This window comes from Delphinus delphis, chromosome 10 (genome assembly GCF_949987515.2).
Source record: "Delphinus delphis chromosome 10, mDelDel1.2, whole genome shotgun sequence".
NCBI lineage: Eukaryota > Metazoa > Chordata > Mammalia > Artiodactyla > Delphinidae > Delphinus > Delphinus delphis.
The window spans coordinates 69,115,168-69,142,409 of NC_082692.2; the positions used below are offsets into that span (position 1 = coordinate 69,115,168).

Below are 27,242 nucleotides of genomic sequence, written 5' to 3' on the forward strand. Positions count from 1 at the left end.
TGTCTCCCTGTAAGCCTTCATGTCCCTTTAGACCGAGAGCTCTGTGAGGACATCCTGCCGCGGGGCACACCCTTTGCAGTACTTGGACTGTCGAGGAGGGGCAGGGATACTGGTTTGTTTCAAGGGCACAGCAGTGAGAAGGTGTGAAACGCCAGTCACAGTGGTCTTGATGTGGAAGAAGAGAAGGAGGTGACTGGGGACCCCATGCGAGGAGTAGGAGGGCCTTCTCCTCCCTCAGCTAGCGAGGGGTTGGAGTTGTGACCTTGGGTGCCAGGGCAGGGCCACCAAGTGCCTTGCTCTGTCCTGCAGGTACTTGGCTCGGTTCAGTGCTGCCCAGGGCCACGATCTGCATCGTGTGGTGTGTGTGTGTGTGTGTTTGTGTGTGGTGTGTGGTGTGTGTGTGTGGTGTGTGTGTCTGTGTGTGGTGTGTGTGTCTGTGTGTGTGGTGTGTCTGTGTGTGTGGTGTGTGTGTCTGTGTGGTGTGTGTGGTGTGTGTGTCTGTGTGTGGTGTGTGTGCGTCTGTGTGTGTGGTGTGTGGTGTGTGTGTGTGGTGTGTGTGTGTGGGTCCATGCGCCCGTGGCCTCTCTCACACATGCAGGTGCCCCGCCCCGTGTCCCTCTGCACCGGTGGACGGTATGGTCGCTTCCCTTTGGCCCTCCCACCCCCCCTGGTTGCCGTGGTTGCTGCGGGGCCCGGGTGTGACCCCACGTGGTCAGCGTGGCTTCTCCTTCCTACGTGCTCATAAACATCTGCCCCCGCCCGCTCTGTCCAGGGGTACTTTAGTGATGCCTGGAACACGTTTGACTCCCTCATCGTAATCGGCAGCATTGTAGACGTGGCGCTCAGCGAAGCTGACGTGAGTATGTGCCCGCCCGGGGCCACCTCCCATCCTGTCTCTGTCTGCACACCCGCCCGGCCCTGCACTGCATCACCTGGACAAGTCACAGAGCCCAGTCGTACTTGATCGAAAAGCAGGAGTTTTCTAACGAGAGCTGCAGAGAAGAGGCCTTGTAGCGTAGAGCTTGATCCCCAGGCCTTTAGACACACATCACCTTTTGGAGGACTGGCTGTTCTGCAGCGTTAAGCTGAGTCAGCGGTAGGCAGGGCAAGATAGGCGTCTCTAACTGTTTTTATTTGCTGTGTCAGAAGCAGTACCCGAAGTGATGTACCTATAACATGTTTGTTTTAGGGTGATTTTTCAAGTAGCCAGGTGGCTTGATGCTAGAATGTTCCCCTTTTATAACACTGTCCTTTTCTTCTTTTTTTCCTGTTGTGCTTCCTCTCTTCTGTGGCTTCTGAATGCTTGCTCTAACAGCACTATTTCACTGATGCATGGAACACTTTTGATGCCTTAATTGTTGTTGGTAGCGTCGTTGATATTGCTATAACTGAAGTGAATGTAAGTAGCAAATTTTGTGTCCTATAACCTCGTTAAGTCTAACACAGAGGAGACCAGAAACCCTCCCCACGGATCTCTGTACACTTTAGAAATTCAAGCACACATTTACTGCAAAAGGCTAAGCACATTTTGCCCTCTTCCCTCCCTCCCCCGGCCCCCCCATCCCCTTCCCCTGAATGAGAGTGGGGAAGTAAATGTAGAATTGCCATTTTGGAAGGAAAACCTTATTTTTAAAGAAGACCTTATTGAAATGTTAAGGGCTAGGAGTTAATTGTGTGGGTATGTGAACATTATCACTCGATAGCTGGGTGACCTTGGCAGGGCCCCTGGCTGCTTCGTGCCTCAGTTTTTTGAGCTGGAAAGCAGAGTTCATAACGTGTGCCCTGGTACCCACTGTGGGTCTGTGAAGGCACAGGAGGGAAACCCCACAGCCGTGCCCTGAGCACACGGCCACCGCTGCGGGTGTCCTCACCTGTACGCTGTGTCTGCTGAGCCCTACTGGTGACGCTGGGGAGCATGCCTCTCCTAGCTCCCCAAATAGGGATGCAGATTGAAGGCTGCCCTGGGCCAGGGGAAGGAGGGCCTCGTGTATATTAGGAGAGGGTGTCAGCGCTCCTTTGTTGCACCCAGTTGAATCCTTTGTTGAGGAGCAGTGGTAGGTGGAGTGAACACCCCACCCAACCTTTAGGAAGCATCCTGAGAACCTTCCTCAAAATACAGAGGCTGCAGAAAGGGGAGCACCGCCTCCCACTGGCCCCTCTCAGATCTGACCCATGCCCAGACCGGGAGGGCCTGATGCGGGCAGAACTGGCCCTGCCCACCTGGTCTGTCCCCAGTTCATCAGCAGGCTTCCGTGGGTGCCCAGGTTGTGTGGAGCCCTTCGCAGGGACAGGTGGAGCATGGGGTGGGCTGCCGTGCTGTGCTGGCTTCCTGCTGCCCGGTGCCAACCTGGCCCTCCTCCCCCCATGCCTGGCCGGGCAGGGGTTGCCACGCTCTGCCTGTCTGACACCTGCGGGCTCATATGGTCCATCCTGGCGCCCAGACAGCCTGTGCCGAATAAGAATGATGAGATCTATGCCGCCACTCTGGGGGCCAGGCTGACTGTGGAGTGTAGAGTAGCAGGGCAGCGCTAGCCTGGACCTGGGCCTCAGTTCCCTCGTGGACCACTGAGATGAGTGATGTCTGCCCTCCCTGCTTCATAGGTACGTTGCAATGATAAAATTATAGGCATATTTGTGAAAATACTTGTTCAAACTCCCAAAGTGTTAGGGAGATACAATGGTATTATTTTAAATATAGATTTTCCTTGTAATAATAAGCGAAATGAACTGTAAGACATTACCATGTCCATGAGGGTGTGAGTTAAGCCTCATGACCCTCAAATTCATGCCAAGACCAGGTACTGAAATGGTATTTTACTAGACTTAGGTACATAGATCTGCCAACCTCCATAAGCCCAGACTTATATAAATTCCACGTTACGTGAAATATTCCACAAGTCAGGTATAAAATTGCCATTTATCGTGTGTGAATTACGCTTGGGTATAAACTAATCTGATGCTAACGGGAGAACATAGGACCCTCCCTGGGCTGCCAGGGGCTCTCTCCTGAGTTTATGACCAGACATCTGCCCGCTTAATCATCTCACCGCATAAAGCACTTACGGCCTCCATCAAAGTACACTTACGTGAACAGTCTGGAAGCAGACCCTTATGTAAGTCAGAGTGGTCTATAATGGAAGTGAAAATATCATAAGTGACAATTTGAGCAGGTCTCCCTGGAGCGCTCCGTGCTTCACGTGGTGTGTAGGTGGTAGGGTCCATGCTTAGCTTCTGGGCACCAGGATGTGGCCAGGGTTTGTTCACCAAGCAGACAGCCCAGCTCTCTAATGCCCGACTCCCCGCGCTGGTGCACCGCCGACAGGACGCGCGGCTTCCTGGCTGCCTCGCCGCGTGCTGGGGCTGAGCCCACTGTGCCTTCCCTCTGGGTCAGCCCTGCCCAGCAGTGTCTCAGACACGTCCGCCTTCACCTTCCATCAGTCAGGAAAGCCACAGGTCTATAAAAGCCCACGCGAAATTTTTTAGTTAGCATTTGACTTTGGGGTTTCTGTATAATACAGGCTTTCCCTGGCATTCAGTCAGACTCGAAAACCCTAGCAGTCAGCATCCTCGTACTGTTTTTCAGTACGTGACCTTTCCCCTGGTCACAGGGAGCCTGAGACCAAACCTTCCTGAGCCGGGAGCAATGCGAGTTCAAGGCCCTGGCCCAGTGGAAAACCACCTTGGGGGACCTCAGCCTTTCTGTGCTGGGCCTCAGTGAGGAGGGGATGCTCAAGGCCACCTTCGCATCTATTCAGTCCTTCATCACATCTCTATTGGGCATCTACGACCCTCAGGCCACAGCACAAAGACAGGAGAGACTGGGTGTCCTTAACCTCTGGTGACATAACTCTCTGAGTGTAGCCGCTGGTTCCTCTACACGCCCCTCCCCCCCATGCCGAATTCCCTGGGAAGCAGCACACACCATTTCCCTCGGTGGCCCTGTCCCCCGCACTCCCGACTCAGCTGAGCGTGAATACCCTCGGTCCATTGTTGGCTGTTTTTAGCTGCCATAAGTCATCATTTTTTGCAATGTTTAACTTGCTGTGCTGTCTCTCCCAACCTCTGTTGCTCTTTCTTTTCTGTTGCCTAATCGATTTTCATGTTGGTTTTGTTTTTAGAAAATTGTAGCGGCAAGTATATATAAACATATATACGGTGAAGTCGTTGTTAAAGCAAAAGCACTCGAAAGACTGTATACTTGTCTTTCCCACCTTTGGTTTTCGCTGAGTTGCACAGGAGTGCTGTGGGTCGTGGTCATCTAAATTGTTTGCTGTGCCCTATTTCGTTGTCTCCGGCCTGGGGCCTGAGCTGGACCGTCTTGGTCAGTCACGCTTGGCTCTGTGACATGGCAGCATAGCCTTCAAGAATGAACGATGTGGCCTGGAAATGAGAAATTGAGCTTGCGTTTGTCCTCTTCGCAAAAACATTTTGGATGGCCCTTCCTGTTGTCCTGCTTGCATGCTCACCTGGCCCTCTCCATCCTGCCGCCCCCTCCCATGACCCCTACCCTGCCACGGTCATGGCTTGGTAGCTGTCGTGGACTTGTCTTCATCACAGTTGGTCATAATGTCATCGAGCTGCTAAAATGTCAGATGAGGACTGGCAGGCTCGGTTTTGCTCCTTCTTCGATGCCTGTTTGTTCCTTGAATGGAGAGATGATCCAGCATCATGTTCTCCCTAACCTGGGAAATGGCTGTTGCTGACATTTAGTCTTTCCAATTATCATTATTGGCGGGGAGGCAAAACACTTGTTTAGCAGCCGTGTCTGCATTGTTATTACTTAAGAGCATGTACAAAGTCAGTAGGGAGGTCGCTCCCAGGGACCTAAGAATTGTCGCTGACCTGTGGTGTACCCGGGGTGGACCAGGGGGCCCACAGCTACCCTCAGCCTCTCGTTCTAAAGCCACAGGCAGGCTGTTCAGCCCTCCGTGCTGTGTGCTAACCCTTTTCTAGGGACCAGGTCGCTGGTTTCTGGAGACAAACTCAGCAATCCCAAATACAGAAGCCTTCCATCCCAGAGGTGTTAATACCAGGTCAGAAGTAGTCAGAGAGAGGCTCCCCAGCAAGAGCTCTCCAGGATGCCTCAGGGTAACTGGTTTGCCTCCTGTCTGAATTGGAAAACGGCATCCTTTCAGCTTTTCTAGGAAGAGATGGGAATTAATGCGTAAATGCAGACTGATCCCTTTGCACTTGGGCAACTCAGGGCTCATTTGCCTTCCGTAGTCGCAGGGGGTTGGCCCAGAGCCTACACGGCAAGAGCCTGCGTGGGAGCCCTGTGGGAAGGAGCTTTCCAGACTCTGGCACGTAGTGTGGCTTCCTAAGGCTGAGGGGCCATTTCCCTGTAGGGTTTCCAGCTGAAGACTGTGGCATCTCGGGAAGGAGTTACCGAGGTCATCTAGTCCAGGCCCTGGGATGACACTGGAATTCCATCTCTTGAAACATCATCCAGCCCCTAGTGCTGTCAATGGAAAGCTCCCTGGGGAGTGAGACCTTCCCTAGTCCCACAGCCTCTGGGCGTGTCCTGCGGTTGATCCCGGGAGTGGCAGCTTGCTCACGGTCCTTTTCCGCCCTGCACCAGCTCCCTGTGTCTCTAAGCCTCCTCCACCCACCCCTTGTAAGGAAGATGGGGATGGCAGCCACTCTCCTTGCATCCATCTGAGTACTGAAACCCCATCAACTCCAGAGGAGCCCATTGCTTAGCTGTAACAGCCGGAATGGGCGTTCCCGGTGGCCGCATTCTGTGTCGCCCCTCCAGACCTAAAGGGAATGAGCTGCTGTGGGTGACCAGCTGAAGACATGGCCCAGCTTTGCCCTGGCCTTGGGCTGCTGCTCCTGGCTCTGGCTGTATGTTGGAACCACCTGGGAAAGCTTGGGGCCACCCCAGATCAATTCAGTAAGAAGCTTTGGGGTGAGAGCCAGGCATCAGAGTTTTCAAAGATCTCCCCAGGCAGTTCCAGTGGGTAGCCCAGGGTGAGAGCTGGCCTGCCCTTTTCATCAGACTGGCGTTAATAGTTCAGGCAAAGCCATCCTCGGGGTCCCTCCATTTGTAAGATATTTTAGCAACTTGTACTTTCCCCCGGTGCTACCAGTGACACCCTCCCCTGCCCAGTCCTCCCTGCCCAGTGAGGCATGTGGGGGGGGGGGGTGTCACAGGCTGCACTGGGGGTGCACGCAGCCTGGTGTGCCATTTGCTCTGTCCTTCCTTTCTTGCATGTTGTGCTGCCTTGTCCCTCCACAAATGCTGTCTTTTCCTCTTCTTTGTTTTTTTGAGCAAAAGACTACCCATGGTTTCAAGTTCATAGGCCAAGATTTGTCATACTTCAAAGATAGCAGTTGAAAAAGAGATGTGCCCTTCAAAAGTCAGTTTGGCTACTAACTTTCTCCTGTCACAAGGGGAGTGTAAAAGGTCTGTCAGACTTGGCGTGGGCTAGGGAGGGGCCAGCAGAAGAGGCTTGGGCCAGGTCATGGCCAGAAAGAGTGTCTTCCCCGACCACCCAGCCTCCTTATTCTCTTGTAAGTCCAACACACAAGTTATAGACATGGCAGAAATATACTATAGAGTGTTCTGTCTTATGCACACTCTGGTCCCCTTGAGCATAGGCAAGTGCACACACACACACACACACACACACACACACACACTCACACTCCAGCTGTATGGGTCAGACTGGAACCTCCTGCACACAGCCCTTAGGTAGTTGGTGTGGGCAAGCATGAGAACTTGGGAAAACAAATACCTTCATTTGCCAAAGTCATGAGTTAAAAACCATCATCTGTCCTTTTAAGGAGATGTGATCCCTTTTGAGATGAGATGACAGAAGGGATGTAAAAAGAGTGACCAGGCTTTGACCAACCCATTGCAGAGGTCACATTCCGAGCATCCCAGGCGAAGCAGGGACTCCTTTTTAACCCCATCAGAACCCGTTAGTCCTGGCTTAGTGATCTCGTAGAATTTCAGTTGTGATGTGATGTGCCCAGACTCCTTCTATTTTATGAATTTTATAGCGTTTTAGCTTTGAGCTCAGGAGGCAGCCACTGACGAGAGTGAGACTCCAGGACGGAGTTTTTCCTTCCCTGTATCTCCCGGGGGGAGAGCCCATCAGATTAGGGTGTGCATCCGTGCGCACACACAGCCCTTAGCTGTACAGACCCACCGTGCAGAGAGGCTCCCTAGGGCCCTGGAGAGCACCCAGGGGTTCTGGGCCCCCGGTGAGAAGAGCCTCCTTCCTTTGTTGGCTTCTGGGTCGACCAGCTGCTTCAGCAGAGGTGACCCCGCTGAAGGGGGAAAAAAAAAAAGGCTGTCATTTCCTGACTCTTGTTCAGCCTTTACTGTTTAATTTAAAGATGGCTCCTGACACAGCCTCTGCATTCTCATAAACACTTACTGAACCTCTAATGAGTGCCAGACACCATGCTGGGCACTGAGTGGAGTGAGGCAAGGTCCCTGCCCCCTGGGGGCTCACAGACTGAGTGGGGAGGCCGGTGACCACAGGGCGATGAGGGCTGGGATTCTGCACCCTGGGGCCCAAGTGACAGGAGCCCAGCCAGACCTCAGGTGAGACAGCACTGCGGAAGCTCAGGGAACGCTGGTGCTAAGCAGCTTCTTCCCAAGAGTCACCCAGAGCTGAGCCTTCTTGGTGGGGCAGTGAAGGCTTCTGGAGGGAAACCAGCCCCTCTCCTGCTTGCCCTGACTCAGTCTGCCCAGCTCCTCGGCAGCCCCGCCAGTGAGGGCCCATCGGACGCACGCCGCCCAGCTGCACGGCCCCAGGAGTAGAGTGGGGCAGGGGAGGTCTGTGGAGCGCAGGCAGCTGCCACTCTGCCCTGTTTGGTGGAGTCACCCTGTTCCTCAGGGTTAGGAATGGCCTGCCTCAGAGCAGTTAGGTCCTCAGACCCACAAGCCTGACTAAAACAAGAGAACCAGTCTTCCCATGAGCAGCAGAATCCCAGTCTGCATTTCTGTGCCTGGGGACAACTGAGGTCTTGCAGCGTTGTCCTTTACTAGATGTCTTTCAGTCTTGAAACATCATGTCCTGGGGTGTGAATTAGAAAGTCGTAGTGTCTGAGCCTGCGTCAGTGGCTGCCCACCCTCACGTCCAGTTGCGAGCAGTTCCTGTGGCATTTCCTCAGGGAGGGAGCAGATGTGTCATCCTCAGACATGAACCACAGATTTTTTTTTTAAATGGGGGGACACCCTCCTGAACCCTTGCTTCCTTCCAAGTTCATTAATACATGTTCAATCTTTGATTTCTTAAAGCCAACTGAAAGTGAAAATGTCCCTGTCCCAACTGCTACACCTGGGGTAAGACCAGTGACTAGTCTCCAGGGGCTGGGCCTTTTCCTTCAGTTTATTTGGCCATGTCGAGTTTTCCACTAGTTGTTCTGTATTCTCCATGATTGTCCTTTCAGAACAGTGTCTGCAGTGGTTTGCATTCATCGTCAGTGTCCAGTACTCTTGACCAGACCAGTGTCCTCCTCTTAACACACTAGACCACGTGGACATGCATGTGCTGTGTGGACCCAGGGTTTCCCGAGCCCTGTGTTGTTAGCATGTAACTTTTCCTCTCATATCATGCTTTTTGAGGTGAAAAGGCCCTAGAAACACATCTTTAATTCTTACCTCTGCCACCTCTGTGTGCATCTGTTGCTGTTTTTCTGAAAGTGTTGCATGTTCTACTTTCCATTGGGTTTGACCTCTCCATGATAACCCTTCAGAACTCTGAAGAGAGCAATAGAATCTCCATCACCTTTTTCCGTCTTTTCCGAGTGATGCGATTGGTGAAGCTTCTCAGCAGGGGGGAAGGCATCCGGACACTGCTGTGGACTTTTATTAAGTCCTTCCAGGTAAGAGCCATGCCAAGGGCTTCTTTGTCTTTGAAGATCATATGTGAGTCAGTGGTTGTCCCCTGTTGTGGAGGATCCGGACTCCTTTCTGCAGGACTGCTGTGATCACCTAGGTCCAGAGAAGCCCTGGAATGCTGAGGAGACGGGCCCAGCATTGCTTGGATAAATCGAATAGGATTACCTGCTTAAGGAAGCAGAAGAGAAAGCAGTAACGCCTGCAGCTGAGAAATCTGCAGCATTTCTGAGATGGATAGATGTACGGGGCTCCCCGCACCTCAGTCCTCCCCAGGATGCCCGGGATGAATGGTGATGTCTGAGAGAGGGAGGGTCCCAGCCGACCCCTGGAAGCCTCATACGGCTGCGGCAGTCCTGTCCGTTGGCTAATCTAGATACGAATCAGAGACTACTTGGCCTTGGCCAGCACACCATCCCCCGTCCTGGGTTACCCAGTGCCTGGGAGGATTACAGAGTGAAGGGCCCCTGAGTATAAGCCAGGTCCCCTTTGTCATCTATGGCTTTCCAGCCTGGTGCAGCCTGGTTCTTGGCTGTTCCAAACAGAACCCAGCTTCTCCTGTACCTTCCAGCACCCCACCCTAGATGTTCTGGTCTTCCGGACTTACTCTGCTGGGGAGGGGGGCACAGATTCTTATTAAGAGGTGCACTGCATGGGGGAGTTTGCAGATGTGCACGAACTTTAGAAAATGAGTCATGGATCTTCATTTCTCTACCTTTTGACTTTTTAATTCAAAAGTAGTAAATGCTCACATTAACAAATGAAGTTACTCGAAGATACGCAAAGAACAACCCCATCGGCTCTGAGGAAACTGGTGTTCATATCCCAGGAAACATTTTTCCACAGTGGGTAGAATTTTAACAGGTAAAGAGGAGAACGGTTGGCATCTGGGGAAGGAGGTAGACCCAGAAACTCAAGAAGGAAAATCGCAAGTCCTGTTGGGGACAATGGGACTATAGGAGGAGCCGGGATGCAGCTCTGAGAGAGGCAGGGCGGGTGGGGGGCCTCGAGCAGGTGAGCCTCGGTCCTGGAAAGGGATTAAATCCTAGACAGTTGTTATTAATACAAAGTACCAACATTTGTGAATGAACTGCTATAAAAATAGAATGGTTCATGCAATAATGTCATTGTTACATTAAACTTTTTTAAAAAAGTTTTGGTCACTGTAAGATGAATTCATGTCACAGAGACATGACCATACATGACCATTCATGTCCATAAAAACTGAGAAACTGTGCCAGCAGAATTCTTAAACATTTGCTCATCTAGGGAGAAAACGCACACTGCTGTGGCAAGGACAGCCTGAAACTAACCCTGTGGGACTCTGTTAACCAGTCCAGTTGTCAGGATGGTGCTACTGCACTGGGCCAAGCTGGCAGTCACAGATCCAGAGCTGGCACACGTCGGAAGGTTTTTTAGCCCCTGGCTTTCTGATGACCTTTCTCAGATAGGAGAGCAAGCGGAGGCTTTATGCATGTGCGCTTGGCCTTAAGTTTAACAATATGGGCACTCCTTGGAGGCGTGCCAAGCACACAGACATCTTCTGTCACCTGAGATGAGGGAGACAGCAGTTGAGGAGCCTTGGATTAAAAGACCAGTGGTGGGCTTCCCTGGTGGCGCAGTGGTTGGAATCCGCCTGCCATTGCAGGGGATGCGGGTTGGAGTCCTGGTCTGGGAAGACCCCGCATGCCATGGAGCAACTAGGCCCTTGCGCCACAGCTGCTGTGCCTGCGTTCTAGAGCCACTGAGGCCCGCCCACTTAGAGCCCATGCTCCGCAACAAGAGAAGCCACCGCAATGAGAAGCCAGTGCACCGCAACGAAGAGGAGCCCCTGCTCGCCGCAACTAGAGAAAGCCCGTGCGCAGCAACGAAGACACAATGCAGCCAAAAATTGAATAAATTTAAAACAAACAAACAAAAAAAAAACGGTGGTCTGACCCGACACATGTGCTTATATTTGATGTTCCTAAGGAGAGCCCAGGCTTGGTGACCACACAGCTAGCTCCTTTTCTTCCCTGGCCCAGCCCCCAGCTCTGCGGTTCTTTCGGAAAGAGTGCATTTTAAGAAAGGTGTCTTGCTTTCTACAGCCACAGCCAGAAAGTGGTTCTTCCCCTCTGACCCAATAATTCCACTCCTAAGGCTTCACCGTAAGGAAGTACTTAAGCAGATGCAAGGTGATTTTGCATAAAGATGTTCCTTTGCGAAAGAGCCCCTTGCCCTCACCCCAAACACGCCCACAAAAGAAAGCAGAAGCCATCTAATTGTCTAGCACGCTGGAATTGTTTCATCAATTACAGTTGTTTCTGAGAGCGACACTGTTTAGGATTAGGACGCACTGTTAACAACTGTGGAAAGCACGTCCTGCCTGCAGCTTCATAACCCGAGGTGTGCATGGGCTGCTGTCCTCAGGGCTGAAGCCGGGCTGCCGGGCTGGGGTTTAAAAAGCTCTTCCTCACTATTGATGTCCTTACAATATAACATGGAAAAGAATAGAGCGTGTGCCCCATGTGGGCCTTCAGTCTGCCCCCAAGCCATCCGGGGGGACGGGATGTTCGCGCTGAGCCAAGCGCTGCTTCTCTTCTAGGCGCTCCCGTATGTCGCCCTTCTCATCGCCATGCTGTTCTTCATCTACGCGGTTATCGGCATGCAGGTACGCTCCAGCACCTCTCCCCCGGGTCCCGTTGCTACGTCGCCCCAGATCTGTGGCAGGCTGTACCTTGGCCAGGTGGACTGGACAGACAGGTCATGAGTTTTCAGCTGGTCGCCTTGGCTGCTGAAGAGCTGTAAAGATGAAAAAGACGTGGCCCTGCAGGAGAGAGCCTAAGCCAGCGAGAGCCGGGCTCAGAAGGGCATGCGGAGGTTGGAATAGGTCAGAGGAAGCTGGGTTTAGGGCACTCCCCACCCCCAATCTGGGTCTGAGGGGAGCCAACTGATTGAGAAAACCCATCGTTGATTGTAGCAACAGCAAATGCTGTACTGAAAAAAGCCATAATTGTCCTATTTTCTGCATCAAAGTTGCTAAGAAGATATGAGTGATACAAAAGTCTGTATCATCTGAAAGCATTACAAACTATTTCTAGATGCTGGGGCTGAACTGGAGCCATTATCTTGCCTCAGAAGCGCCCCTCTAAAAAGAAGCGTGAAACCAGGCTCTTCTGTGGCCTGGCCCTGGCTGAGGGGCTGTGGGACGCTCCCCAGCTCCTCCTGAGGTGGGGAAGGGGGCAGAGGAGCTTCCCTAACAGCTGAGCCCTAGCGCAGAGGCCCCTGGAGGAGAGGGAGGTGGAGGACCCTGTGGCCCTGGACCTCCCCGGGGTCCCTCTGCCACGCTCTCTGCTGGTTCAGGTGCAGCCTTTCAGGTAAGGGGGGCTGTGAGTGAAAAAGAGGTCAAGTATTCCCGCAGCAGAGAAATGGTGGTACGTGCTTTTTTATTCTGAAGGCAGAGAAGCATTTGCAAGTGACTAGGACTTTTACCAGGGGTTTTGAACAAAGAGGCCGTGTGCTCGAGCCCCTGTAATTTAGCAGCTTGTGACGCCATGGGCCCCAAAGGGTCTTTTATGCCATAACGTCCTCATATAAAACTTAAGTGGCCGCAGAGAACTGGAAACCGCATCTCGCACACCACCCCTGTGTTCACTCAAGAGTCTTTACCGGCCATCAGGGTCTTCGAAAATGCCAGTCTGCTTCTGTATTCCCCACGAGTGAAGAATTTACTAACTTCCCCTGGCCCTTAAGGCAAAGCCAACCCTCCTTCCCATGGCCCACCGGCCCCCCATCCAGGCTTGTCTGCAGCCTGGTCCTTGGGCTGTTCGTCACACTCACGTTCTTTTCATTTCCTGGAGCACCCGGGCCACGTCGCCTCTGCTCCTTTGCAGGTCGTGCTCCCTCTGCCTGGAGCATTCTTCAGCCTCCTTGTCACCTGACTGGCTTCTCCTTCCCCTTCAGTTCTGGGCCTTAACCTCACTCTCCCTGGAGGCCTTCCCTGACCCCAGCCCCAGCCTCAGGGATCCTGTGAGCTGTGCTTCCCCATCGGGCTGGACCAGCCCAGCTCTCATCTGAAGAGGCTGCCGGTCTGGTTACTTTTTGCATCCCTTCCCCAGGCTAAGAGCTCCTTGAGCTGAGAATGTGCCCAGCGGTTAGCACCGAGCCCAGTGTATCTTAGTGGGATGAATAAAGTTCCAGGGACTCTGGGTATTGACCAAACTTGAGTTCTAAATTCACATATGGAGGGGTGTGTTTTTTTCTTTTTTTTTTTTTTTGGTATGACAAAATCTTTTCTTTTTTTCCCCTAATAATTTCTCTCTCTAGATGTTTGGGAAAGTTGCCATGAGAGATAACAACCAGATCAACAGGAACAACAATTTCCAGACCTTTCCGCAGGCCGTACTGCTGCTCTTCAGGTGACTGAGTCCAGCCCGGAGCAAGTCTCTCTGGTTCTGGGCTCCAGAGCAGCAGAGGACCCGGGTTCTTAAAGCATTTGGTCATGGTGGCCTTTTGTATCTGTTGGTTTTGTACTATTAAACAGACACGGTAGCATTTTAGTCACAGAGGAATTTTGCAGGCTTTTGGCCATTCCCATCGTGATTGGCTTAAGGTTTTCCACTTGGGAGTGAGTAGGTCTCCTGAGCCGCTGAGAAGGTGTGGGGTGTGTGCTTACACATGGGCGCATGTGCTCAAACAACCGGGAAAATGAAAATTTAGCAGGAATGTAAAGGCCTTTTGCACAGTCAGTGGGGAGCATCCTGAGATGTGCAGTTTCAAACTTTATGGGATTGTTTTTAACTCCATTGAATAGCTTTGTAAACAAAGCGCCTTAAAGTGAGAGAACTTTCTAGAAACCATACAAGCAAGTCCTAATGACTGGAGAGCAAGTTCTTTGTAAGTTTAGTTTCCAGTTCTTTGCTTTCAACAGAATCAAATGGGGATCTAATTGAGTTGTCAGATGTTAGGTCATTAAAAATAATAACCGTTTAAAAATTGTAACGGAAGTGTTTAAAGGAGAGAAGGCCACAAAACAAACATCCCTTTATACAAAAAGAATTGATGTGCTTTTATCAAGTGACTGATACAAGTCAAAGGGAGTTGCAACAGGGCCTCCCTTACTGATGTAAGTTGCATTTGAAAATAAGTAGAAATTTTCACTAAATCAAACTGGCTTTCCCCCCAAAGTACTTAGGTTTTGGTCTAATTAAAAAAAATTTTTTTTCTTAAAATTTCTTAAAGATCTAAGCCTCAAATGCCTTCTTTGTTTCTTTGCTTGATCTAAAAAAGGTGTGCGACGGGGGAGGCCTGGCAGGAAATCATGCTGGCCTGCCTCCCGGGAAAGCTCTGTGACCCCGAGTCCGATTACAACCCCGGGGAGGAGTACACCTGCGGGAGCAACTTCGCCATTGTTTATTTCATCAGTTTTTACATGCTCTGCGCATTTCTGGTAAGTGATCAGAATAGCCGCCCTACCACCAATGGACACATCTTCATGTAGCCTTTGGGATTCAGACCAGTGACGTTGCCCCGTCAAATAGCTGTGGGGTATTTTATGCTGACGAGCAGTCTAGACTCCACTGGGCCGTCGAGGTTTTGCTGAGCGAGGCCTGTGTTACTGGCGCCTTTGGTGTGAGCAGGGGCTGGGTGCTCGCTAACAGGCTTCACCATCCCAGCTTCTTAGGGCTGCTGGTTCCTTTATAATAAAAAATCTCAAAGCCACTGCACATAGTAGTGACTTACGAGAGTGAGTCATTTGGTGGCAGAATATAACACTGCAGTGTGTTTCAAAAGGTCAGGCAGTACATTCCCCCTGCCCTCCCCTGGGCCTATACCCAAACCATTTTGGAAAGCTAGAAGTCTGCCATTTTCTTAAACGTTCTCCAGAATGAAAGATTTTCAGCCTCTCTAGGAGAAATGGGTCCAAATGTCTTGTGACCCCTACAATTAGGAAGCACTCAGTAGGGTTGAACCCAGCTCATCCCACTACAGCTGAAACGCCCTCCTGATTGGCTTTTACAGATCATCAACCTGTTTGTGGCTGTCATCATGGACAATTTCGATTATCTGACCCGGGACTGGTCTATTCTGGGGCCTCACCATTTAGACGAATTCAAAAGAATATGGTCCGAATATGACCCCGAGGCAAAGTAGGTTGAAGAGAATTCCATCTGGCTTGTGTGGGCTGTTTCTGGATGTTGGGTGTGCTTTCCTGTGGAAGGTGGGATGGACCGAAAGCCCCGGCCTGCTGGTGCTGCCCTGCACCTCATGCCGTACTTTGTCTCCAGGGGAAGAATCAAGCACCTGGACGTGGTCACTCTGCTCCGCCGCATCCAGCCCCCCCTGGGGTTTGGGAAATTGTGTCCACACAGGGTAGCCTGCAAGGTAAGTGTCCTGTTGGCGTCCCTGACGGCCTCTCTTGCAGGAACTCCCTGCTTTAGTCAACAAACCCTTACTAAGTGATGTTCTGTGGAGCCTGCTGTCAGGCACTGGAGATGCCGAGGTGAATGACATGTGGTTGCTGTCCTTGAGGAGTTCTCAGCTGTGTAACTCTTAGGTCACCCTGTCAGCCAACAATAAGAACAGGAAGGGAATTGTGTAATTTGTCACTGGATAGAAGGAGGGGATGGTGACATTTGCATCAGGTCCAGCAGGAGAGAAGTAGGAGTTTGTCACAGGGGGAAGGGCATCGCAGAAAGGGAGCCCAGGGAGCCCAGACGTGGAGGCAAGAGAATGGAGAGTCGGTGTGGCTGGAACGCAAGAGGAGGTGGCAGAAGGCCTCAGGCCCAATCTGAGTGTAGCTGCGAGGAGGCTTCTGTGCTATGCTGAGTCCCATGGAAGAAACAGGAGGAGACCTCCATTCTAGAAAGTTGACTCTTGGCAATGGAGAAGTGAACTAGGGACAGGAGAACACCCAGGAGAGCTGTTGCATTATCTCACTGTGAAGTACCGAGAGCCAGAAGGAAGCGGGCATGGAGAGGCGGGGATGGCTTAGGGATCTACTTAGGGAGTAGAGTGGAGAGGACTTGGTGGCCCGGACGTTTCCTAATTTGCGTGATGGTGCACACAGTGACGTGCCCCTCGTGTGCATCCGGCGGTGGCATCTCGGGGATGGATTCAGATCTCCTGCTGAAACCGCACTCCTCCTCGGACGGGACTCGAACCCGTCCGCACCTCAGATGGAGACTTGAACCCACAACTCCTGAATTAGGAGGGGACTTGAACCCACTGTCTCTTAGTTCAAACCACTCACCTGGTGTCAGGACTTACTGAAACTCAGGTTCTTTTGTCTCGATGCAGAAAGAATTCAGCGTGAGGCCGGCAAAGAGTGAGTTTCTTAGCATAGGATGCTTGTGAGAGATACAAGCGGGCAGGCAAGGGAGCGCAGCCCCGAGAACAAAGAGGGCTACATTTTTATAATCAGAGAAAAATGGGGTAGGGGAGAAGATCACCTTCTTCCTCATTTTTGGCTAGACGTCAAGGCTGGTATCCTTAGTTCCTCTTTTAACCCTTGATGGTCTAACCAGGACTGCCATGGCACTCTTTACATGATGTGTATATTAGCAAAAGGGTGGTAACGTATACTGAAGCATGGTAGTTCATCTCAGGTTTTGGTATCATGTCCCCTTTCACCTGGTTTCTTTCCCCTCTCATCTATATTCCTGTCTTGGCTACACACAGGCATGTAACTCTTCAAGGACCATTAATTCCCTGACTTCATATAACAAGATTCAGATCTCATATCTATTGTCTTGTACTTTAACTACATATGTAGATTGTTGCTTGGTTACTGGATGCTTTTCTTGAGTTGTCTCCCACTGTTTAAACAGTCTCCCAAAGTCCCTTAGAATTCCCTTTCTGACTTGAATCCTCTAGTGGGATTTTTTTGTGATGAATTTATTTGGTTGCATCGGGTCTTCATTGTGGCATGTGGGATCTTTCGTTGTGGTGTGTGGGCTCTTCATTGCAGCGTGTGGGCTTCTCTAGTTGTGGCACGTGGGCTCAGTAGTTGCGGTGCACAGGCTCCAGAACGCACGGGCTCAGTAGTTGCAGCGCACGGGCTTAGTTGGCCCGTTGCATGTGGGATCTTGGTTACCTGACCAGGGATCAAACCCACGTCCCCTGTATTGGAAAGCAGATTCGTAACCACTGGACCACCAGGGAAGTCCCCCTGTAGTGGGATTTTTAAGCTATCTATTTAATTATCCTACTCTATCCCTGTCACCATCTCACCCCATTCCTGAAGTTTTCACATCAGACCATGCTCTCTGCGAGCTCTCATTGAGATTTGTTTTCCTTGCATAGAACTCGCATTGAACCACCTTGAGTCAGCTGTAGCAATAGAAAAGGATCCCCCTTTTTAAAGGAGCAATGCAAGATTTGCCTGTTGAAACTCTGCCCTATAGAAATCCAGCCAGTCTGTGCAACAACTGGTCCCCTCTTCCCACAGATATGAGGGGATTCGGGGTCAGGGGTTCACCCTACCCCCAAAGGGATGCTGGGCTAGCTCTAGACAGAACCCACAGTGAAGAGTGGAGTCCACAGTGTATTTCAGGCTTTCAGAGAAATCCGAGCCAAAACTCATTGTCCCCTGGGCTGGAAGTCCAGTTGGCAAGTCCCTGGGGTCCTTGCCGAGTCTTTGCTTCTCCTCATCCTGGACTCTGGATGTAGGCAGAGAATAAGCCACAGATGTTGACTTTTTTCCCATAGATTTCCCAGTATCAGCCTCTTTTCTGTTTCCAAGAACAAGATGGGTTCTGGCTCATGGCTGTTATTTTGTGTTTGCATTTCCAGACCCTTTTATGTAAAGGATCTACGTGTCCTTCAGGCACAAAGTAGTCCATTTTGCTGATTCAGGAACTTGCCAGGAAAAGCAAGTGACTGTGCAGGCTCTCCTAGGACTAGGAATTTAGGTGGGATGAATCATGTGTACACAAGACTCCAGTCCATTAATAGGGAGGAGGAAAAGTGTTTTAAAATCTTTCTCTTGGGACACCTTGTCAGCCAAAAGTAAGAAATTTGAAACCGTTAGAAGTTCTAAGTACCACTTATTTAGCACTTACCACGTGCCAGGCACCTGGCTGGAGTCTTAAGTGTCTGTGAGCTCCTTTAACCCTTGCACAGCCCTTTGCTGTGGGCATGGCATCTGCAGTAACTGGGGCCACAGAGAGTTTCACTCACCCAGGTCCTCTCCAACTCTCAGTGGTGGTGTTAAAGGGGCGAAGAGAGAGAAAAGAGAAGCAGGATGTGGGGATCCAGCTCTGAAAGACTAAACACTGGACTCGTAGAACCGCGTGGACTTGTACAAAACACTCCACAGTGGTCTCACCAGGGCAGGGTCCTTGAAGGACACGCCCTGCGATAGGAAAAGTAATTGACCCTGTTGGTTGAGGACCTTTGTCCCAGGCTCTGTGCCTGGCTCATCATACCTGGTACATCACTTTAACCCCAAACAGCCTTAAGGATGTGCCCAGAATGGAGGCCTGACCCCAAGACACAGGGAGAGCCGGTTAATGAGAAAGGGAGAGGAATGCATGGACAGTAGGGAGTCTAAAAAACAAACAGAATGCATCTTCTGAGGGCCCGCGTTTGCGCTTCATGACTCGAGCTTTGATCTTCGTCAGCTCGGATCTCCTCAGATACTAGATGCCCCCCTGAATGGCTGTTGAGTTGAATCGAGGGTTGATTAGAAAGGAGATGAGGGATAAACAGAGAACAAACGAGGAAAAGGGCTGCAGCTGTCATCATTCGTTTGAGTACTATTAAGGGACTTTTCTTTCTGTTTACAGAGACTAGTTGCCATGAACATGCCGCTCAACAGTGACGGGACAGTCATGTTTAATGCAACTCTGTTTGCTTTGGTCCGAACGGCTCTTAAAATCAAGACGGAAGGTGAGCCCTCCGTGGAAGCAGGACAGGTGGGAGAAGAGGAAGGGGAGGCCGTATCCCACCTTGATTCCTATCTGGGCCTCTTCTTGTCAAAGGCGGGGCAGGGAGGGGACACACCCCTGCCCAGGGGATGGGGCGGTATGTGAAATGAGAACATCTGTGCTGGCCCCACTGGCTGGACCTGCTTCCCTCAACCCTTCTCCCCTCCCTCCGTGCTTCACCTTATCCTGGAAGGTTGAGAGGTGAGTCGGGCCACCAGCAGCCCCGGTGAGAACAGAGAGGCATTGCTGGGCAAAAGAAACAAGGCTTGTTCCCCCCTCTTGCTTTTTGAATTCAGGGAACCTAGAACAAGCTAATGAAGAACTCCGAGCTGTGATCAAGAAAATCTGGAAGAAAACCAGCATGAAACTGCTTGACCAAGTTGTCCCTCCAGCTGGTGGTCAGTGCAATTTTTTTCCTAAGTAGTTCTTGACCAGCACATTGGTTTCAATGCTAGTCTCTAGGAAGCCCAGCGTGTTTGCAGAATGCTTAAGGTACCAGCCAGAGCATTGAGGCCAACAGCTAAAGGCCCTTCAGCCATTGGTGTAATGATTTGGGGTAACGTGAAGACCACTGCAGACAAAGGAGAGGCTTCAGTGAGAAGGATATCAAGACCCATATGGTTGAAGCCGGGGTTCTCTTGTGGGTGGAGGGATTAATGTTAGGAGAACAAGCTTGCTGCCTCAAAACCAAAAGCCTGTATTTTTTTTTTTGCCCCAAATGAAGTGTTTAAAACTAGTTTTCCTATATCCTTCAACATACTGTTGAAAACTTCTCACACAAAAAAAAAGCTTTCAGAAAATGGTGTTTTTGAAATGTTCTTAAGACTGGATCTGCTCCCATAATTACCAAAAACATCCCTTTGTTTAGAATTTAGAGACGGAACTAACAGGCATGCTTATTTCCTTTTGCTATCATAAAATAACTGACTAAACTTTTCTCAGATTTATATATATATATATATATATATATATAAAAAATACATATATATATATAATACAGATACTGTATTTCCATTTTTGTCTAAGTATACATGGACTTACAAGTGGAGATGATTGTGTTTTGACTTTTATTTTCGAGTTTTAAAGGTGCAGGATCTGTTTGCTCGGTGCCAACATGCCTGCACTTTACCCCCTAGCCCTGGGCACGTTAGGAGTGTTTGGTGTGTTTTGTAACCAACTGAAATCTTATAGTGTCCCTGCTCCTGCGGCCGCCAGACTGGGCTGGCTCAGGTCCAGAAGCTGAGCCAGGATGGTGGCCTCTCCTTTTGAGAAGGTGACAACCTCTGGCTCTCGGGGGCAGAGAGAGCAGCGTGCTGGCCAGCTCCGCTCCCCGGCATGAATCCAGAGCTTTTTGTGGCTGGAGGGAGCCGCCCAGAGCTGGCAGGGCCACCGGCTCAAAGCTGGGAAAGATGGCCCACAAAGAAACGATAAAGGGCTACTGTGCAAAACAAAACACTGAAAGAACAAAACCGAAATGAAAACTCCCGCCTAGAGAGAGAACCCTGGCTCTCCACAGGAGAACGGATGCTGCACGCTTAAAACGACCCTTTGGTTTTCGTTCTTTTCTTTTTAGCTGCACACCCAGGTGCTCGCATGGCTGAGACGAGTTGCTTTTTCCAATCGTGTAACAATGTGCTTGAGCTTTTCCTGCAGCCTCCATTCCTTTCAAGTCTCAGTCTTTCAGAATATTCTGAAGCAATTCTGTTTTAGGGTGGTGGCATGGAATCGGAGTTATCTCTTGCCAGTTGTATTCCCCTACATGTTTCTCACGATGCAGATGCATGCCTCAGAGTAGCGGGCCCCACCTGTCCAGGGGGTCCGGCCTCAATGGCACGCGCACCTCCCGTCTCTCTTGAAACGCCAGCCTCATTACAGCCCAGTCTCTCTCACATCAGCGCCCATCCTGGCAAGGCTCGCCTGGAGAGAGTCATTCGCATCACTGTGAAACTTCCTTTCTTTTCATTTCACCACAAGAAAAGTCCAGAATTTGGCTCCCTTCCTTGGAAAAGCTGATCAGCTCTTAGCCCTACTGGCCTTCTCACGAAGGCTACGTAGTCTTCTGCTTTCTTGGTCCAATAGCAGGCCCTGGTTTTCTCTCTGTTATTTCTTAGCATGGATTGGGGGGTTAGGATGCCAAGGGTTAATCTCTTCCAAAATGGCAGTAAGACCACTGAGAAACCTGGGACAAAAACAGTGCCTCAATAAGGGCTGGAAAACTCCAGAAGTTCCATGGCATGGGTTGTGGATGTGCTGGAGCTTATCCAGGTTGAATCTCAAATAAGTGCTCTCGTCACCGAACTTCCATAGGTGGTAACTTCAGGCTTCGGTGGACAGACTCTGGTTGAGTTGCTGCGCAGGGTTGTAGCATCTGCATTCACCCCTTGCTTCTTTGTTTTTCCTCTTTTACCTTCCAGTGGACCACTGGGTCCCAGCCTTTCCCACACCGTGGAGCACTTAGAAAAGGAGAGCATATTTACGACCCTCTGGGCCGGCGGACGGGTAGCTCCCACGGCCGAGGGGCTCGGTGTCCCGCCCACTGTAACCTGGTCAGAGGGCAGAAAACTGAGCCAGGCCAGCCCTGCACCTGTGACTGGTCAACGTGGGTTGCTCGGGGGCCTCTTACAGCCCTGGTGACAGAGCAGAGTAGGTGCCCACCTTAGAAGGCTTTGCCAGCACAGGGGTGATGTGAGCCCCGCTCCCCGCCAAGGTCATCACGAGCTTGATGAGGCGATACTCGGGAATGAGCCTGGAACCCAGGCCGGAATTCCGGGCTCTCGCGGCGCCTTTGGCCGTGGTGACAGCCTCTCTGCTCTCTCCGTGCTGAGCTGTCTCATTTCCCATCTGGCCCTTGCTCGTGTTCTCACCTCCGCTCTAGAGTCTCCTGCCGTTGCACAGATCTTCCTCCCTCCTTCAGAAGTCCCTCCTCCTCCCAGGGGCGCTTCTTTGTCTTTGGGCCTTCGCCCCGGACCTGGATCTTGGGCCCTTTTGCCCCGAGAAGCGCTCAGAGCCGACCCCGTCGCTCTCTGCAGTCCTGAGCCCAGACGGCCTCACTGCACTCACTCCTCTTCCTTCCTTTTCTGACCTGCTGTAGCTTTGACTTTTCCTGTTCTTAAGACTCTTCCTGGGCCCAGTTTCAATAGCTCAGCATCTCAGTGCAAAAGGCCAAGTGACCCTTGAGAGGCCTGCCCTGTAGGGCCCTAGGTGGGCACCTCTGCCCTGGAGCTGCCCCTCGGGCAGAAACCTGATCTGCCCTCTTCACTGAGTACGCCGCCCCCCAGGTTCTGGGCCAGGGAGAGCCAAGACCCTCCCACAGGAGCCCCCTTGGCCCCTCTAGGCTAGCACCATCCAGGTGGAAGGGAGAGAAAGGTTAGGCCTGCTTTTGCTGGAAGCATCCCAGCATGGGATGAGGTGGGCCTTCTGTGAGTACAGCCAGTGTTTTTCGTGGGAGCCCACAGAGAAGACTGGAAACCCTGGCCGGCAGAGGCTGGCTGCCCCTGGGATTCTCAGGCCGCAGTCGGTCCACCTCTGGCATGTAGCCCGGTGGGGAGGTAGACTTGTACTCTGGGAGAGGCGGCCCCAAAGGAGCAGGTGGCCCTTGTGGTGGAGCAGGGAGGTGGTGGGGTAAAGAAGGAGAGCCCAGGCCCAGGGGTCCCACATCCCAACTCACCTGGCCTGGGGCAAGTCATGGAACCTCTGTCCACTCCCCTCTCGCCTTCCTGCCTCTGGACAGTGCGTTGTTAGACCATTTGGACCAGCCCGAGACTGATGAGGGACCTGGTTTCTCATCTACCCAAAGCCCTAGGTTCACTTTGGTGGCCCCTACACCGTTCCCAGACTTGCCGGGCTTGGGTTTAGAAGGAATGCAATACACTTCTCAAGGCTGACCACCGCCAGGCGTCTTCTCACACAGTAACACTGAGTAGCTTCTGACAAGGAAGTTGGGGGCCATGGGAAGCCCAGAATGGCCCAGCAGTGTCCAGACGGGGATACCCCCCTCATGGCCACAGAATGCACCCCACCCAGGAGGGTCCCAGTGTCCCCCGCCCCGTCATGCTCTATGATCCATTTCAGTGGATGCCACTGTTGGCAGCTTGTAAAATAACGGTGACTCTGCTGGCTCACCATCCCCCGCCCCCTGGCACTTAGGACCACCCAGAGTGCTCTGCGGGCCTCTTCTCCCATAATCCTCACAGCTCCTCCTCCGAGAGGCTTAGGCCTGTTTACGGGTGAGAACGCAAGCCCAGAGAGGCCGAGCCCCTTACCCAAGATGGCACGTAAGTTGCGAGGGCAGCCTGGCCACAAGTGTAGCTGTGCTGAAGCCTGAGGGCAGCAGCCGTTCCTCCTCCCAGCCTCTGCGAACCATGGTCAGTAGCCCCCGGGGGCCCTGGACAGATGTGGGGGTGAGCAGGCCTTGTGGAGACCCCCGGGCACACAGCCACTGCCAGGGTGGTTTCCCAGGAGACAGCCAGAGCCCCTATTCTGCCTCATGCATCACCTTCAATCACGCTCGGCAGAGTTCCAGCTCCCCAGCCACACACGATGGGGTTGTTTCTGAACAAAGTAGAAATAAGTCGGCTCAACTTTGAGGTTAGTTGGAGCTGTCACTTGCAGTATCGAAAACAAGCAGTTCTGAATTACAAACCAAGGAATGACATGTGGAGGCTATTGGCAGAGAATTAAGGGGGCACATGTAAATCTGGGTCTGCAGTCACTTTTCAGAAATGTCCTCTCCTTCCAAGCCTGTCTGTCACCTTCCTGAGGTCTCTATCTTTATCTCCAGGCATTGGGATTTGGATGGTTAATTGTCCTGGGTGTTCGTGGTAATTACACATGCAAATCCCTATGCACAGGGGTGAAAATATGACCCATGAAGCCTGTCTTTGTTTTGTAATTTTTATTTTGAATCAGTAACCAAGACGGCACTTCATAGTGTTACTAATATGCTGCTCTATTAAACTCATGACAAGTGTATTATTTTCTGCAATTTTGAGCATCAGTTTATTTAACTGACTCTGATTTTGAGCCTTAACTGCTTTGCACAACCTTGCTTTTCGCTAGATTTAGTCTCCCAGTGTCCTAAGCGAGAGCTCAGTGCCTCGTGCCCCGTCTTGCCCTTCCCCCAGCCCCAGCCAGAAGTGAGTGTTAAGGCTGTTGCTGGAAATATGCTGATTCGGGAGAGCTCTGTCTGGTCTCTCCGTTTAGATGATGAGGTAACCGTGGGGAAGTTCTATGCCACTTTCCTGATACAGGACTACTTTAGGAAATTCAAGAAACGGAAAGAACAAGGACTGGTGGGAAAATACCCCGCGAAGAGCAGCACAATTGCCCTACAGGTGAATTGTTGTTTTGTCTTTTTCTCTTTTTCACTAACGATTTTACGAGCTTATTTGAAATACTAGAGAGCTGACTATTCATGGTTGAGCAGTACCACCAGGATTTTGTTTAAACTGAGATACTGCACACTCCCCCAAATGTGGACTAGCCATTTCTGGGCCACCAGGTAAGTACCTCCCCCTCCCTGCTTTCTCTGGCGTGCCCCTGCGTCCGCGTCCACTGTGGCCTGGCCCCGCGGGGCAGGGCCTCCAGGACAGTGGCCGAGGCACATCCCTGGCGGGAGGGGAGCCAGAGCTGCCCTCGTGCCTTATCTCCCCCAGGGCTTCTCCAAAGGCAGCGTCCTCCGAGCAGGCACCCACCTTCCCCCAGCCTCGGGCTCGGGCCCTAGCCGCCCACGAAACAGCTTTCCATCTGAACGCAAGTGCTTTGTTTTGTTTCTGTTTGTTTCTTGCCCCACTGCTTGTTGGTTTTCGGTCCATCTCAGTAACATCCATCACCTCCTAGTGCATGTGTGCGTGTGTGCGTGTGTGTGTGAGTGTGTATGCGCGTGTGTGTGTGCGTGCGGTGTGTCTGTCTCTGCGTGTCGTCTCCTGATGGCCGTGAGGCTTGCTGTGCAAATGCTGTTCTCTCTCGACCCAGCCAGCCTCTGGTCCCGTCACCCGCCCGGGCCCCGCCCAGGCACCCGGAGGGGGGATGTGGTTTCAGGAACCTCTGGTTCTAACTAGGGTCCATGCATTCCAGGGTGTAGAATCCTAGGTAAGCCCAAAGCCCTGGTGGGAAGCAGGTGTGTGGGGAAAGGGAGTCCCAGTGGAGACCCGCACGGAGAGGGGCTAGGAAGGGAAGTCTGTGAGTGCTGTGACTGAGAAAGCAGAGTGGAGAAGGAATGAGGAAAAGATGCCAAGGACTACAAAAGTGGAACTCCAGAGGTTGGCAAGCTGTCAGAAACAACTGTCCAGATTGATCAAAAGCCCTGTCATCTCTGCTGTCCGGATTATGCATAAGATAACGTTTTCCTTTTATGTCCCTGTTATCACCATTTGTCTTAAACTGGGCCTTGTTGGTATGGGTAAGGTTCAACATGGAAGAGTCTTTTGCTTTTTTTCTGGGGGAAAATGCCCTGCATTGTCTTGTGTTCTCAGTGATGGTAATTACCAAAGTGAAGGCTTGTCTGTGATCTCCCTGAGAGAGAATGAACATGAATGACAATGAATGCGTGAAGGAAGGAGGGCGGGGTGTGTGCATGTGGCGGGTTAGGAGATGACCTTGTGTGACAGTGACCTGTTGATTCATGATGCAACCTGGGCTCTGCCCAGACAGCGCTGGGGGTGGGGTGGGGAAGGATGGATGCTGAATCTGACCAAAGACAATTTCTGATTTTTCTTCCTCTGGTCACATCTCCTAAAGGGAGTTCAGTGAATCACAGGCTTGAATAGCTGATTGCCATCTCAGCCTGCAGAATTTGAGTAAAGCTTTCACCTCTGACCCATCCAGTTTACGAAAGTGACAGCCCTTCTCCTGATCACAGCTCACAAGTAGCCTTAGAGAGAAGCAAACTGAAAAGACGTGTTTGCAAACTTTGAGCAGGTCTGGTCCATACGTTCTAGAGGGCGGTGTGGCCAAACTGGGTGCAAGGGCAGGGAGAGATGATCACGTTTCTGCAGGCTTTTCCCTAAAGCAGCGCTGGGCCTGGAGGACTAGGGGCCGAATTCCAGAGTGTCGTGATCCCCCTCCTTGTAGGGAACTGCTTGCTGTTCTCAGGTTCTAGCTCTTGGGGCTTGATGACTTTTCTGGAGGGGGAAACATACTCTTTCGTGGATGGCTGTGTCGTAATTCACGGTAACCAAGGTAGCGCTGCGCTGAGAGCCTTCTGTTTTCTGCGGAAGGCATATATGATGACCATCTGGATACAGGGTTATACCTTTGCTGAGCCCCCAAGGCTTCCCAATTAGATGGCTTCAGGGCTTGCTCTGGTGGCTGGATATAGTGTTTGGAAGTTTTAAAAACCTGAACAACAACACATGGCTACGTAATTGATAATCACGTTTCATGGGTGGGTTTCACTGAGTCTTTAAGTTGAAAGTTCAAACGATGCTGAAGCTACGTGTATACATCATGGGTTAAAAAGACTGTTACATTGTGTCACGATCATGTTTTTCCCCTGGACATTTTTTCATTTCGTTGTTTACAGAAAGTTTCCTTTCCTTGGTGAAATTAAAATATCTCCGGTTAGATGCCAATAGCAACACACTTCCACACGGTTCCATTGGGAGTCGAGGCTGTGACTATAATTTATGTTGAGCACCCAGCCTAGGAAATTAAGTTGTGTTCATAATCTTGACAGATACGTTCTGAAAATGCATTCGATTCTGCAGCAAACATTAAAAGCAGAAAATTTTTGTTTCCTTGAAGGATAGCTCTCATTACGTGTTTGGTTTCCTGTGCTCTAGAAAGGGCTTCAGATGTGATTTGTCACTCTTCATTTAATTAGCACGACGAGGCGCTTCCTTTCTGCATTGAGGAAATATCACGTGACGATGTGGCAGTTAGGGAAGCGGAGTCAGATGGCGGTGGGAGGAGAAATGGATCAACCGTGGCACTAGGCACTAGGATGAGTACACAGATCCTCGAGAAAGCTCCCCAAGGTGGGCGCGGCCTGTCAAGAAGTGGGATGAGTTGCTCCTCCCTGTGCCGGGGGCGCCAGGAGGCTGAAAGCCCAATTACTAATGAAAAATGGAGTGTGGGTGTCAGGTGAGCACAGGAGTCAAGACGTAGGCCAGTGCGTGCTTGTGCGGCGTAGGGTGCAGTCTGTCTGAGCAGGATCAGAGCTGGTCCACGTTCTCTGTCCCCCGCCCCCGCATTGGAATGGTTTCGGAGGGCGCACAGATGCACTCTGGTTATCAACTCTGTGGGCTCCATCTGGTCTTCCTCTGTTCAGACCAACTGCAGGGCCCCTTCTACATGAAGGGGGGTGGCTTGAGGACCTCCTGGATCCACGTGTGGGTAGGAGCTTGGCACCTGGTGTCCTCTGGCCTCTGTGGTCTGAATGAGTGTGCAGTTTCCATCCGCCCATCCATCTTCATCATTAAAGCCAGCCTTCTCTCCAGCCCCTCTCCAGAGGGAATCAGAGAGAAGCTGCATCAGGCTTT

At 51.4% G+C, this 27,242-nt stretch overlaps 1 protein-coding gene across 5 annotated transcripts in view; it reads left to right on the forward strand.

The window, feature by feature from the left end:
- Positions 1 to 27,242, forward strand: part of CACNA1D (calcium voltage-gated channel subunit alpha1 D) — a 322,500-nt gene that overhangs the window by 269,638 nt on the left and 25,620 nt on the right. For 3 of the 5 annotated variants that reach the window (XM_060022694.1, XM_060022691.1, XM_060022692.1), the window contains 11 exons: positions 773 to 856; positions 8,255 to 8,299; positions 8,713 to 8,841; positions 11,439 to 11,504; positions 13,160 to 13,251; positions 14,123 to 14,282; positions 14,855 to 14,982; positions 15,121 to 15,217; positions 18,622 to 18,724; positions 19,059 to 19,160; positions 23,965 to 24,095. In XM_060022694.1, the coding sequence (XP_059878677.1) occupies positions 773 to 856; positions 8,255 to 8,299; positions 8,713 to 8,841; positions 11,439 to 11,504; positions 13,160 to 13,251; positions 14,123 to 14,282; positions 14,855 to 14,982; positions 15,121 to 15,217; positions 18,622 to 18,724; positions 19,059 to 19,160; positions 23,965 to 24,095 (1,137 nt within the window). The remainder of the gene's footprint in view (positions 1 to 772; positions 857 to 8,254; positions 8,300 to 8,712; positions 8,842 to 11,438; positions 11,505 to 13,159; positions 13,252 to 14,122; positions 14,283 to 14,854; positions 14,983 to 15,120; positions 15,218 to 18,621; positions 18,725 to 19,058; positions 19,161 to 23,964; positions 24,096 to 27,242) is intronic. The other 2 variants (XM_060022695.1, XM_060022693.1) reach the window with 1 other exon arrangement.